The sequence below is a fragment of the Mangifera indica genome, chromosome 15, assembly GCF_011075055.1.
Source record: "Mangifera indica cultivar Alphonso chromosome 15, CATAS_Mindica_2.1, whole genome shotgun sequence".
Classification (NCBI taxonomy): Eukaryota; Viridiplantae; Streptophyta; class Magnoliopsida; order Sapindales; family Anacardiaceae; genus Mangifera; species Mangifera indica.
In genome coordinates this window covers 2835029-2848897 of record NC_058151.1, presented here as the reverse complement: position 1 = coordinate 2848897, position 13869 = coordinate 2835029, and the positions used below count along the sequence as shown (strand labels likewise).

The window sequence follows — 13869 nt, the reverse complement described above, 5'->3', positions numbered from 1 at the left end:
ATTAACTTTTTTACAAAAGATTGAAGGTAAAAGACATATTTAGACATGTCTTGGAGGTGAGATCAACTTGTGTCGTGGCTCAACTTGTAATTTATTGGTCAATTGAGGGTTGCGAGTGGTGCAGGTCATGCAAAGAGTCTTACGGTTTGACCCACAAGTTGGTTTGATATCACCCTCAAAAATAAAAAAATATATTATATGATGGACCAATCCGCTAATGACTCAAGGAATTTTGGACATGCTTTAAGCTTTACTATGCCACGGGCAACATGAACCACAAGGCTCATCCTAACATGACACAACCCATAAACATGATAGATCATACTAAATTCGGTTTGATATAACCCATGATTATGTTTAAATATATCTATGTTTTTTTTTATTATCAGATTAACGTACTGTTAATAATTGAAAAACTACCAAACCATCCAAACAAAATGGGGTTTTTATGTAATTATTCCTTGATAATTAGAAAAAAATTATAATTTTATTAAAAGACCAAGTAAAAAACTATCTTAGACAAACAATTAAAAAACTTACATAAAGACTGATGACTTGTATTTGTATAAAAGCAATAAACAAAACAACCAGGTCTTCTTTTTTTATAGTGGTTCGACAACTAGGTTGATTGCCTCCATCCACTTTTATGGGGTAACAATAAATCCACTATATTAGAGAAAAAATATTAGAGTATTGCAAACAATGCTTACAAACAAGAGCTCACTCGATCACCTGAACTCTCTGTCTTTATAATCCCTTGTCTCCCTTATCATTTTGCTCTCATCTCTACCGATACACACTTTCATCAAAATTTTTTATATGCAAACGCTAACACTAAACAAGTCTCGTACCCACGTACCCTAATCACACCAACTTTGGGTTGATTAGTCTTCTTAGATTGTACCTTTTTCTGCTTGACTAGTCTCAGGTCACACTTGCTTCTACTCGACTAGTCTTCCCAGGTCGCACTTATTTTCGTTCGATTAGAATTCCTAGATCACACATGTTTCTACTCGACTAATTTATCCACTCCATTTGCGTAAGTGTATTAAAAGGTCAAACTGTGGAGTCATCAAGTGACTTCAACTAGATTGGTGCATGCTGATGCGGTTGCCTTTGCACTTCAAGTTGCAAAGGAGGCTGAAGAAGAATAAAAAATAGTTCAAAAGGCTATGATGAGCAAGGATTCTTTGTTGTGGAAGAAAGCTATGTAGGAAGAATTCGGTTCCTTAATCAAGAACAAGACATGGAAATTAGTGAACAAACCTGAAGATTGTAGAGTGGAGAAGTGTAAATGGGTGTTTAAAAGACAGAATGGATCCCAGGAGTTGCAGTCTGGCTAATCTTAGGTTAGACGACATTGTTTAGGCTGTTCTATAGTCAAGTTGCAGCTTGGGATGCGTCTTGAGTCGTGATCTGAAGCAAATTTATTCAAATTCAAATCCAAGTCTGATATCTATACAAATTCGAATCCAAATTTGAACTAAAATATTTTTTAAAATCAATTATAAATTTAAACCCAAGCTTAACATATACGAGTTCGAGCCTGAGCCAAACTTAAATGTATTAAAAAATTTTAAATGATGTCGCACACGCTATAAGGAAACCAAATTTGAGCGAATGAGTTTGGTGAGTTTAAGCTAAGTTCAACTTATCTACACAAACTTTCGATAAATGAAACAAGTCGAATATGAGCCTAGCTAATCTTGGGCTTAGCGAGACGAGGCGAGTCTAAGTTGAGCCTTCTGAAAATGAGTAAAAAATAAGTTTTATCTTATTTGAATTCGGTTAAATTCAAATCCAATTTTATCTACAACCATTTATATTATACAAATTTACACATCAATAAATAATAATATAAATACGACCATAATTATTGCTACCTCAAGTGGTCATTTCTTTTAATTTTTCTTGCGGAGGAATCATTTAATAAATTCATAAAATTTGTATTTGATTTTCTTCTTAATATACTGTAAGAATTATTATTAAATTATTTTCTTAAAAAACTACACTTTTGGACGGTGTTATGGATGAATATATAGAAAAGGCTGAAAGACTTATTCCCACCCCAAGGTTTGTTGCATCTCAAATTGATACTTATTAAGTATTTAAAACTCAAACTACCACCTATAAATTATTTAAATTAATAGAATCAATCAATAGTAAGAGTAAAATTATTATTTAATATGAAATATTAAAAAAATTAATTTTTTTCATGTTTTTCTTTCACAGTTTTAAAAACTAATAATTTTTTAGTGTTATGTACCTAATCTCCTTTCAACGACCAATGCAATCTGTCTCTAGAGAAAGAAGATAAAGACGAATCCTTGTATGTCGACAACATTTATTTGTCTTCATTCAGATTTAGATGAAATAATGTCTTTGTTGATAGTGACAAAAACGAGCCAGAGATGATGAAGAGAGAGAAGAGAAGCCAGTCAGAGACAAATTGTGTTGGTCCCGGGAAGAGAAGTCAATTGACTGGAGAAACAAGCTCACTAAAAATTTTTAAGCCTAGCAGGGGGGAAATGTTTACTTTTCAAAATTATCAATGGGGGGAAAATATAATATTTTAGGGTTTAGGAGAAAAATGAAATAAAATTTTATAATTTTTTAATATTAATAGTTAAATAATGATTTTATTTTTAAAACTAATATATTTGGTTATTTTCAATATTTAGTGGGTACTACTTCGGCGCTGCAACAAACCTTGGGTGGGAAAAAGGTCTTTTGGCAGATAAAAAATATAAAACATGTAATCAAATATATTATTCAACTTGGTCCAGCTAGCTTAATATATTAGACAGTCATGATTAAAGTTAAATAAATCATAATCACTTTATTCAATTATGTATGCAAGGTATATTTTTAATAAGTAATGCTATGTATATGATTTTTATTTATAATTTTTTATACAAATAATAAAATATTATTATATAATTAAATAGTTAAAAATTAAAAAAAAAACTAGCATATAATTATTTAATAATACGTCATTATTTATACATAAAAATTATAAAAATTATTTTATTGATTTTTAATACCTATATTATAACTAAATTGATTCTTATCAAATCACCTAACACACAATTAATAATTTAATGCGAGGAATTGGTGGTGGTGCTCGTTCGTTATTATTATTATTATGGTAACAGTGGGTCAAACCTAACCTAAACTTTTTTCAAACCTCATTTCTTGAACTCTTGTCTAAATCTGGTTCTATTATAAATTCTACTTCCATTTTCAATCCCAATCTCATCTACTATTCCATAATTATGATAGACCTAAACCAGTTTTCCTCCTTCTTCATCCCTCTCACAGTGGCAGCTTTGGCACTAATATCCGCCATATTCATCCTCAGATTCAATGTCAAAAGATCTTCTCCGAAGACTAAAAAGTATCACCCAATCGCCACCTCTCCTCTGAACCAAGTTCTAAATTATCACAGACTCTTTGACTTACTGACTGACCTTTCACGTCAGTATAAAACTTACAGATTGTCATCTTTCTCCAGAAATGAGATTTTCACCACCGACCCTGCCATTGTTGAGTACATCCTCAAGACAAACTTTCCAAACTATGGCAAGGTAATAAATATATCCTACTGAATCTTTATTTTTAAATAGCTTAGACATGCCCCAAAATGATAAATTCTTTCATTTTCCTCTAATTCTTGATCTATTTCCTGTGTTGTATATCCATGTAATTGTAGATTTAATGTTTATTAGTTGGTTGAATGAAAAGAAAATGAGCAAACATCTGCCGTCTTTCATTTGGTATAGAGACATTGTCTCCTCATTTTAGAGTGTTAAATGGACAGAGTTGGCCTGCAGACTAGCAAGGGCACAACTTTTTTTCGGCCTGATCCGTTGCAGGTCTTGCTGTGGGCTGTGAGGTCAGGCCTAATACTGTAGCAGTTTTTTTTTTTACTTTTTAATATTTTAGAATGGTTGATCCATCTGATATAATCATTAATATCGCGGGACAAAATAATTAAAAAATTAATTTTATATCATTAAAAAATAAAAAATTTATTTTTCTAGCCAACCCACAAGCTTTTTGCAGATTGGTCCGTTAAAGCTTCATAAAAACACAACCTAAAGACCCTAGGTCATACCCTAAACCTTGAGTTTTTGCAATGATAACTTGGCACAAAAGCCTACCAACAGATGGGTTGGCACGACCTGACACGTGGATCCCATGGGCTACACTGGGATAGCCTGGCCATTCCCACTGCCAGCTCAACCACATTCCAAGATGAATATGATTTTGTTTATATTGAGAATCAATTGAAAGAAGAAAGTTTTAAGGCTGAGCTTTTCCTCCAAAAGATGTGGTAGAAATCGATTGCGGAAATAGCTCCAATTTAGCCACAATTTTGTAAATTGATTTTAACATTTTTACTGCTGAAAATCTTTCTGTAATTATAATTCTATCTTGTTCATGGAAGTAGGGTTTGTACGCATATAACATTTTTAATGACTTACTCGGTGATGGGATCTTCGCGGTGGATGGAGACAAGTGGAAACATCAAAGGAAACTAGCGAGTTATGAATTCTCTACCAAGATACTGAGGGACTTCAGCAGTGGTGTCTTCAAAGGCACTGCTGTAAAGCTTGCTCGAATATTATCTGAAATTTCAGCATCAAACCAATCGTTGGACATGCAAGTATGAGCTTAATAAATTAGTTTCTATATCTCACAAGAACAGTCATATCATTCTGTTTAATTTATGATTTGTTCACTGTAATTATGTGTTTATATGCAGAATCTCTTCATGACAGCTACCTTAGACTCAGTATTTAAAGTCATATTGGGTATTGACTTAGATGGTTTGTCTGGAACGTATGAAGAAGGCGCTCGATTCACTGCTGCTTTTGATACTGCAAATGGAATTACTTCATATCGATTTGTTGATTTCTTTTGGAAGATTAAGCGGTTCCTGAACATCGGATCAGAGGCTAAATTGAGAAGAAGTATCAAAGTAATTGATGAATTTGTATACAAATTAATCAAAAGCAAAATTGAGAAACTCAATAATCCGCATGATGATTTACAACCTGTAACAACTCCTACCCTCTGCATTTTATTTGACGTTTTAGTAACATTTGTAGGATTTGCTAACAATTTCATATTACAGGGGAAGAAAGAGGACATTCTATCAAGGTTTTTGGAACTGAAAGAAACCGATCCAAAATACTTACGGGACATTGTTCTCAATTTTGTAATTGCTGGCAAAGACACCACCGCCACCACTCTTTCTTGGTTTTTTTACTTTCTTTGTAAGCACCCTGACATACAGGAAAAGATTGCCAAGGAAATATTAGAAGCAACCAAAGTGAGAAGTAATTCAAGCATTGAGGAACTGGCAGCCAAAGTAAATGAAGAAACCCTTGACAAGATGCACTATCTCCACGCTGCTTTGTCTGAGACACTCAGGCTCTATCCCGCAGTCCCTGTGGTAAAATTTTATAAATGTTTCATATGATTTTCATGACTATGATGCTTATTGAACTTGTGTGTGGTGTCACAGGATGGGAAAATTTGTTTTTCGGACGACACGCTGCCGGATGGTTTCAATGTGAATAAAGGCGATATGATCACATATTTAACTTATGCGATGGGCAGGACAAAAGAATTATGGGGCAATGATGTAGAGGAATTTCGTCCAGAGAGATGGCTCAATGAAAATGGCCATTTCCAGCCGAGAAGCCCTTTCATTTTCACGTCTTTCCAGGTGAGTCACATGACAAATCGAAGTGCCTAACAATACATGTTTTTGTCTTTTTGAAGAACTTAATTCTGACTGTAGAGTGTTGAACAGGCGGGTCCGAGAATCTGTCTAGGAAAGGATTTTGCTTACAGGCAGATGAAAATTTTCTCGATGATTCTACTTGGAAGCTACAAATTCAAGCTCAATGATGAAAGTAAACCAGTCAAGTACAAAACTGCACTCACTCTTCATATTGAAGGAGGACTCCATCTCCGAGTCTTCTCAAGAAACTACAGTTAATGCTTGAACATCTTCCTACTGCCTTTGGCAGTTGCCTAATTGATCAAATTCAAGAGTCAATAAATAACATCATGCAGTAGTGGAGAAAGTTTGTCCATTTTGTAATTTGCTCACAGTTTGGCTGTAAGCATTAAATTGGGATTTGGCAACCTAATAATAACTTGTATTATTATTATTTTGATAATCTTTCAATTGACCATTTAGCTCTTAAAAATATGGGTGAAATTTAAATTAAAACATGTTTAATATTTATCAAGCTCTGGCAGAACAGAAAGCTAGTGTAGTGGAGATACTGTCCACGTGCAACTGCCGTTGGTTGACAGTGAAGAAGGGTGGATGCAGATGTTTCTAGAAAGGTCAACAGGGAGGTTGTAATACATTACTATCCTCCTGGGGTGTTGCGATATTTCTTGAGATGGGCAGGGGTCAGAGTAAGTTTATTGTTAGTGTATAAGGTTAGAAAATAGGCCAAAAGACTTATTTCCACCAAATGTTTTTTTCATTTTTTAACTTTTGTTAGTTAAATTTTAAAAACTTAAATACATATCTATTATTTATTTTTTGTTAAATTTTATTGTTAATGTGAAAGATAAAAATGTTATTTAATGATTTTATTTAAGAAAAGAAAAATTTATTTTTTTTTTTCATCTTAATTTTGAAAACTAACAATTTCTTTTTCATCTCTACCATCTAGAGTTTCATATATTAAGGATAATAGTTGTCCCCTCAAAGTTTAAAAACATTATACTTACTCCCTCAGAAAATACTTTCTCTCTTTTCGATGACCATTCTTCTCAACAATTTACTTCGATGTGTCGTCAACCTCATCATCGACACCTTTTTCCTCTTTGATGATTTCTCGATGCAAAAAAATATTAATATCTGATTGAAATGGCTGGAAGACATCACATAGATCCATACGACAAATATGTGTGACAGTTAATGCATAAATCAATTGGACGATATCATCTAACTAATTTATGTATTGGTCAGTAAGGTTAGAATAACCATTACTGGCCATTGATAGTCTTTTCTCTCATCGATCGACACATGACAAAGAGACCCTAGTCTCTTTGTTGCTTCATCGTGTGTCGGTCAATGAGAAAGAGAACAATCAATGACGAATCGTCGTCGAAAAGAAGAGAAACAATTTTAGGAAGAATTATTACTTTTTAAATTTTGGATAGAAAAAAAATTATGAAATTTTTAAATCTAGAGACAAAAATATTATAAAACTTTAATTTTAAAAATTTTTTTGATAAATAATAATTTTATCTCTAATTTTAGTTAAAATTTTTAATAAAAATTAGATTATAAGTATATTTGTAATTGCACTAAAATTTAGATAATGATTAACCTTTAACGTCTGTGTGCATATATATATATATATATATGTGTATATATATATATATATATATATTTGTTTCACTTTTACCGGGGTTTGCATCCCTCGTGCTCATAATTAATTAGGTGTCAACATATTACGATGTGGACAACAAAGAAAAGGAGCCTCATAATACATAAAGATTACCCGTGACTTTGGGGAATAATAAATATGACAATGAAAATCTTTTCGAACCATATGTCATTGCAATTTTCTTTAGAAATTATATTTTTTATTTGAAGATGCTTCCAAAACACTCATAAGGTACCAATTTTATTTCAGGATATTATTCTTTCTGCAGTATAAACTTATTGATACAAATTAATATACTAATATCTAATTATGTGATTTTAAAATAAAAAATAAATAATTATTTTATTTAATTATAAATTTTTTTTTTAATTTATATTGATAAATATATATTTTTTATTTATATACATAGTTTTATTCCGTCTGAAGCTACTTATACATGGTTGAATGGAAAAATTCACGTGGAAGACAAAAAAGAAGAAACTACCCCCACAAACTGAACTACTGGAAATTTTAATCACTTTTATTCCTTCATGCTTCTCTGTGACTTTTGGCTCCTTGCACTAATCGCTAATGCCTTTATACTTTTCCTACGTAGGACAAAAGAGATCAAACATAAGAGCGTGGGCATGGCCCTCAAACACATGCATAAAGGTCGGCAAAAAGCAACCCATAATTTAGGTCACCGGCCATTTTTTGGGAGCCAGTAAGGATCAAAATGCAAACCAACTGAAGAAATTAAAGGCGGTGCCCTAGATTTCGTGATTTTGATCTTCACCACATGTCCATTTATCACTCCGTTTTCAAGCCTGTGGAGTTTCTTGTACCCAACTGTGCTTCCTTTTGCCACCAGTTTACCATCAACGTAAACTTCATGCTGTTTGATCCTCTGACCAAGCCCAATCGCTTCTTGAATTCTGATCACATTAAACGTCAACCCTTCTTGATCTTCACCCTTAATTTCAATCCAATTTTCATCATCTTTGCCATCTCTTGGAGCCCAATATGTCCACAAATGGTCATTGTCTAGTACATTTTCGGGTCCAAAACCACCATCTTTGCCTCCTCTTTGGCTGCTAGCTTTTATTGTGCAGTTGTCTGCTAAATTTGCTGAAAATATTGTGTTAATGGCGTTTCTGAATTCTCTCAATCTTTGAACGTCATTTTCAGATATTAATCCGGTTGAATTCGGAGGAACATTGAGTAGCATAACACAATTTCTTCCCACTGAATTATAGTAAATCTCAAGCAGTTTACTCAGCTTCTTTGGTGATTGTGATTTATGCCAAAACCATCCAGTTCTGATTGAAACGTCGCATTCTGCTGGCAGCCAATCTGTCCCCTTTGGATCACCCGTGTTTAGGTAACTACAAAAAGGTAAAAAGAATAAAATAAATTATATCAATTAATAAAAGCAATGCTATGCACACTTAGTTTGAGTATTTAATTGAACATCAGATAATGTGTTATCATGTGATTAAATATTATTTTGTCTTTAATTTAAAATCATCTAATTATATAAAACACATTATCTAAATACCCAGTTTAGTAACCGGAACTGGATTTATATAGCTTGATGTATTTCACATGTAAACACTCTTTAAGAAGTCATCACCAAGTGTCTTTTTATGACTTCAATTTCTTTTTCAGAAACACACTGCATTGCCGTGAGGTCGACTAATATCTTCTCTTTTAAATGTAAAATCAAAGTTAGCTCAAGAAGAAATTAATGGATGAAAAGCTAACAAGAAACCAATTTTCCGCCGAACTTAATAATTCATCCACCACTAAGTTTAATTGCAAACAGCTCATTTCATATAGTTATGAACTAGAATGAGAAAATTACATTTTTCCACCCATGGTTTGTCTTAAATCACTTTTTTGTCTCCAATTGGTATAAATAATTTAAACTATTAAGAGCAGGTTAATATTTTCAATTAGAGATAAAAAAAGATTATTTTATACTAATTAAGAGTGAAAAAGTGCTTTAAATTTCAAACTTAGTGGAAAACTGTAAATCATTCTATTAGAAGATAATGGTGTCATTCGAATGACTTAATTACTAAAAAAATACTCACTTGACAATGCTTCCATTTCCGATTGATAGAGATGTGCGATTGATGGTGGACCAGCATGTGCTTCCAGCGAATCCTTTTTCATTACCAACCCATCTGACATCCGGACCCGCATCCGAAAACAAGTTGATGGAGCTCTGCAACTCCTTCACCATGGCGAACCACTCTGTAAAATAGTAAGACATGTTAGGCGCATTTGAACCCTTTGCTCCATCGAACCATATCTCCCTGACGTTTCCGTATCTGTCAATAGTACAATATGCAACAATCAACTTTCCTGAAGCTTTAATTGATTATCTTTCAGAAAGTTATGAAAATTTGGCTACCTGTTGAGTAGCTCCTGCAATTGAGCCAAGTAGTATTCGTTATACTGCAAATCATGGCCATATCTCGGATCATGGCGATCCCATGGAGATAAATACAACCCGGCATCTACTCCACGAGCTTTAGCCGCATTTACAAACTCTTGTACAACGTCACCATGGCCATTTTTCCAGGGACTGAGTTTGACAGAATGGTCAGTGTATTTTGAAGGCCACAAGCAAAATCCATCGTGGTGCTTTGCTGTTAGTATGACAAGAGAAACTCCTGCCTCCATTGCCGCACTGATCCACTGGTTCGCATCGAGCCCAACTGGATTGAATATAGCTGGGCTTTCTTTTCCAGTGCCCCATTCAGAGTCGGTGAATGTGTTGACTCCAAAGTGGAAGAACATTATGAGCTCTCTTTGTTGCCATTTCAGTTGAGAATAAGATGGCAGTGGCAAAACAGGCAATGGTGGAGTTGTAACTTGCTCACGTCGAGAAATAACAAATTTTGATTGTTGAAACAACGCTATTGCAAGTAAAAAACACAGTAATTTGGTCATAATCATCCGATTATTGTTTCTCTTTGCTTTATAATTCTCTCCCTCTATACGTTATATAGAGGCAATTATTGAGAGAAAATTGGCCTGTGGAGATGGGTTATATGATAAGATACGGGACCAAACAAAAAGCCGGTGGAGATTCTTTGATGAGCTAGAGCCAAAAGAGAGAAGAAAAAGCTGAGTGTGACCAATCTTTTGAATTGTAATTTGTTTGAGTTTTTTTGTGTGTATTGATGGTCTTGTTTTTGACTTACTGTCCTTTTGTTGCTATTAGTCACGGGGTGGTTATTTCAAATTTCTAGGTTTAAGTTGATTTTGAGAAAGATAGTTATTTCTTTTCCCGGGAGACAAGGAACGATTTGAGTTCAAAAATTATCGATGACATATTAAATTTAAATTTTTAACTTATTTAATATAATAATTATAATATATGATCGATTTTATTAGTTCTTTCAATTCAAATAAAATTTCAAAATATATATATACTTATTTCCTTCTTATGAAATCTATATATGGTAATTCGTTAAAAGAAGATCAATTGGTTTTGTAGTCCTAAAATTTTATTTTGATATATTAGTAACACTTTTATGACAATCAATATTTGAAAGTATAGTTTTTCTTGATCTCTTATGTCTTCAAGATAAATCATTAAATATTAATCTGATAAATTTTAGAATCTTCATTTACCAGCCATTTTTAAATGGTGATCAACTCTGCATTACCTCTCCCAATAAGTAGTTTAAGTAACAAAAAAATAAGACTCTATGTATAAGAGAATATGAGTTTAAGTCTTCTCTCATGATATATCAAGATCAAACTTTTGATTTACTTGGTTTAATGATTGTAGGATCGATCACTGGACCTAAAATTTATCTTATTTGATATGGTTAATGTGACAATTCAACTCAAATAGATTTTCTCGTTTAAAAAAACCTTTGAATTACTTAGATATTTTCTTAATTGATTTATTGCAGAATTTAGAAGTGTCAAGTATGTAAGCAGCTGGATCTCCTTTTTTAACATCATTCTATAATTATTCCTATTAAGTGTAAATAAAATAAAATTTAAACAAATTGGGTAACTCCATGGCGACCGGCAGATCTGAAAGGAACATGTCAACTATCTTTTTGAAAAAATTGATGGAGAATCTTTAAATTATGTGCACAAAGACAATGTTAACAAGCTACAAAGTATTCTCACGCAAAGCTACAGTGAAAACATGCTTTTGGATCTTTTGGTAGTTATGATAGTTTTCCAAAAGGTCCACTAAAATGCATGAAATTACAAAACAATCAAAACAAAACACATGAAAAATAAACACCCAAGATATGTGAGAAAACCTCCTCAATACGAGGTAATGAAAAACCACTTAAAAAATTTTTTCTATGTAAATAAAGATTTATAACCAAAAAAGGTTTTCTTTGATAAATTGAAGTTTACAACATCATCAGTCTAATAACACAAATTCAATAAGAACATAAGAGAAGAAATATTAGTTTTTCATTTCACACAGAGTTTAGGTTTTGTTTGTTATCTCTTGCTCAAAGACTAGTCTTGCTTTTAATTGAAACCGATGAAGATAAAGTGACTGAAAAACCTCCATTTGGTTTAGTCCACTTTCACACCCATATCCAAAAGTACTACACTCCAAAGAGAGATGTTACATCACTTGACTATATATGCATGATAAAACTTAATAAAAAACGTGCACAATTTAAAACATTGCATAATTATTGAAATATCTTTTCACTAAAATCATCTAATCAGGCAGAATTGTTAAAATATTTCCATATTTACATAAAATGCTCATTCCAAAGTGTATAGTATTGATGACATAATCTCATAAAAAATCTCATACATAAATAAATAATAACAAAATAACATAGTTTAACATCTTTAACACATGCCTTTATACACGACCTTTACTTACCCGTTGTTTTGCAGCCGTCAAATCATCTATTACCTACAAAATAATTAAATAAAATGAGTGTCATAAAAAATTATGAAAACATACAAAACATATCTCACACATATACTACGAATATCTTAGGCCCACATGTATACTACAAGATTGAGTCTCAAATATGTACTATAAGAACTCTAGGCTTACATGTGTCCTATGAAATTAGATTCCAAAAATGGCTCTACACCCTAGGAATTTTGAAAGCATGCAACATCATAAAATTGGTCTCATAAATAAAAATTTGTGACATATTTTCTTAATTCAATAAACTCAAGTAAAACATCTTTTAGGCTTGCATCTCCCTTTCACCTTTCTAATTCATGGTCATAATGATACCCCAACTCATAGACTAACATTAAACATTTGTTGATACAACTATAGATCCTTAAAGTTTCTTTAAAACTTGTAATATAGCTTCTTGAACGGTTGTTCACCTCTAAGGAACGTTTGTTCAATTTCTTAACTTACATATGACCATTCATTATAAATAAACGAGTGTTTTCTTTTTCAACGTGAATGTCTTTTACGATCGTTCATGTTCCTCCATCATGAGAGACCATTTAGAACCTTAAATAGGTGTTCATCATTATATCATGAGCATCTACCTAACCTTCATGTTCACGACTATACATCAACCTAAGGATAATTTTGATATTTCCTACATATGAATGACAATGTTATACTTCAGCACAAACATTCATTACATTCTAGTCTACATGACTTGAACGACCATATATGTCCTTTAGACAATCATTCATGTGTAAAATGTAACCCTAATTTTACAAATTAACAACATTTTATGTTCTTGGAATAGTCATTTCATCGCATCTAGAAGGGCAACAAAGATTATTCTAGTTAGAATTTTCATACCAAAACCAAATTAATCCACTGTCTACAACATCTAGCATATTATACACATCAAACATATGCATTTAGGCACTAAATATGACAAATATGAATCCATATTTCAACTTATTATACCTATTTCACCCCAAACTCTTAATTCAACAATCAATCCACCAATAATTTAGTTAAGAATCATTTCTACATTACTTATAATTCATAACTACACCGGTATTATTAATAAGTTTCGCATCTAGAATCATATTTCAACAAAAAAAATCCATCATAACAACATTTATACATAAAAGTTTAAAATCCTTTACTTACTTAGATGCCTAGCTAATAGAGTTTGATGTTTAATCTCCTTCTTCTTCATGTTCACTCACTGGAATATCAGTTGAGCAATTTTGTGAACTATCAAAATGTGAAAAATGTGGGGGGTCATGTGTAATGTGCCTATTTTGTTTATAGATTTTTAAATTAGATTATTGTTGAAACGACTGTTCACCTTAATGTATGGTCATTCGTTACTCAATTCATCTATGACATGACGTGTTTGTTTGATTCATCCATTAGGCACATTAAACTCTATCTTTAACATTTTTTTAATCTTTTCTTGAGTGCACAATTGTACATCATCAACTGAACTATCATACATCCTTCTCTCCATGCACGATTTGGCCCTGCATGGGC

The 13869-nt window shown here is 32.4% G+C and overlaps 2 protein-coding genes across 4 annotated transcripts; one reads left to right on the top strand and one right to left on the bottom strand.

Moving 5' to 3' along the window:
- The first annotated feature begins 3200 nt into the window (after window positions 1-3200).
- Window positions 3201-6197, top strand: LOC123197640 (cytochrome P450 704C1-like). 3 transcript variants are annotated; one of them, XM_044611974.1, is made up of 6 exons: window positions 3201-3587; window positions 4454-4669; window positions 4769-4984; window positions 5141-5461; window positions 5534-5737; window positions 5825-6197. In XM_044611974.1, the coding sequence occupies exons 1-6, from the start codon at window positions 3276-3278 to the stop codon at window positions 6011-6013; spliced, it is 1458 nt and encodes a 485-aa protein (XP_044467909.1). In that variant the 5' UTR covers window positions 3201-3275; the 3' UTR covers window positions 6014-6197. The 3 variants fall into 3 exon arrangements, with proteins under 3 accessions (XP_044467909.1, XP_044467908.1, XP_044467907.1); XM_044611973.1 differs by having other exon boundaries at window positions 4769-5062; XM_044611972.1 differs by having other exon boundaries at window positions 4769-5461.
- Window positions 6198-7924: 1727 nt separating this feature from the next.
- On the bottom strand, window positions 7925-10549 carry LOC123197461 (alpha-L-fucosidase 1-like). The gene is made up of 3 exons (XM_044611773.1): window positions 9829-10549; window positions 9506-9745; window positions 7925-8794 (listed from the first exon to the last, which is right to left on the bottom strand). The coding sequence occupies exons 1-3, from the start codon at window positions 10374-10376 to the stop codon at window positions 8110-8112; spliced, it is 1473 nt and encodes a 490-aa protein (XP_044467708.1). The 5' UTR covers window positions 10377-10549; the 3' UTR covers window positions 7925-8109.
- Window positions 10550-13869: the final 3320 nt, after the last annotated feature.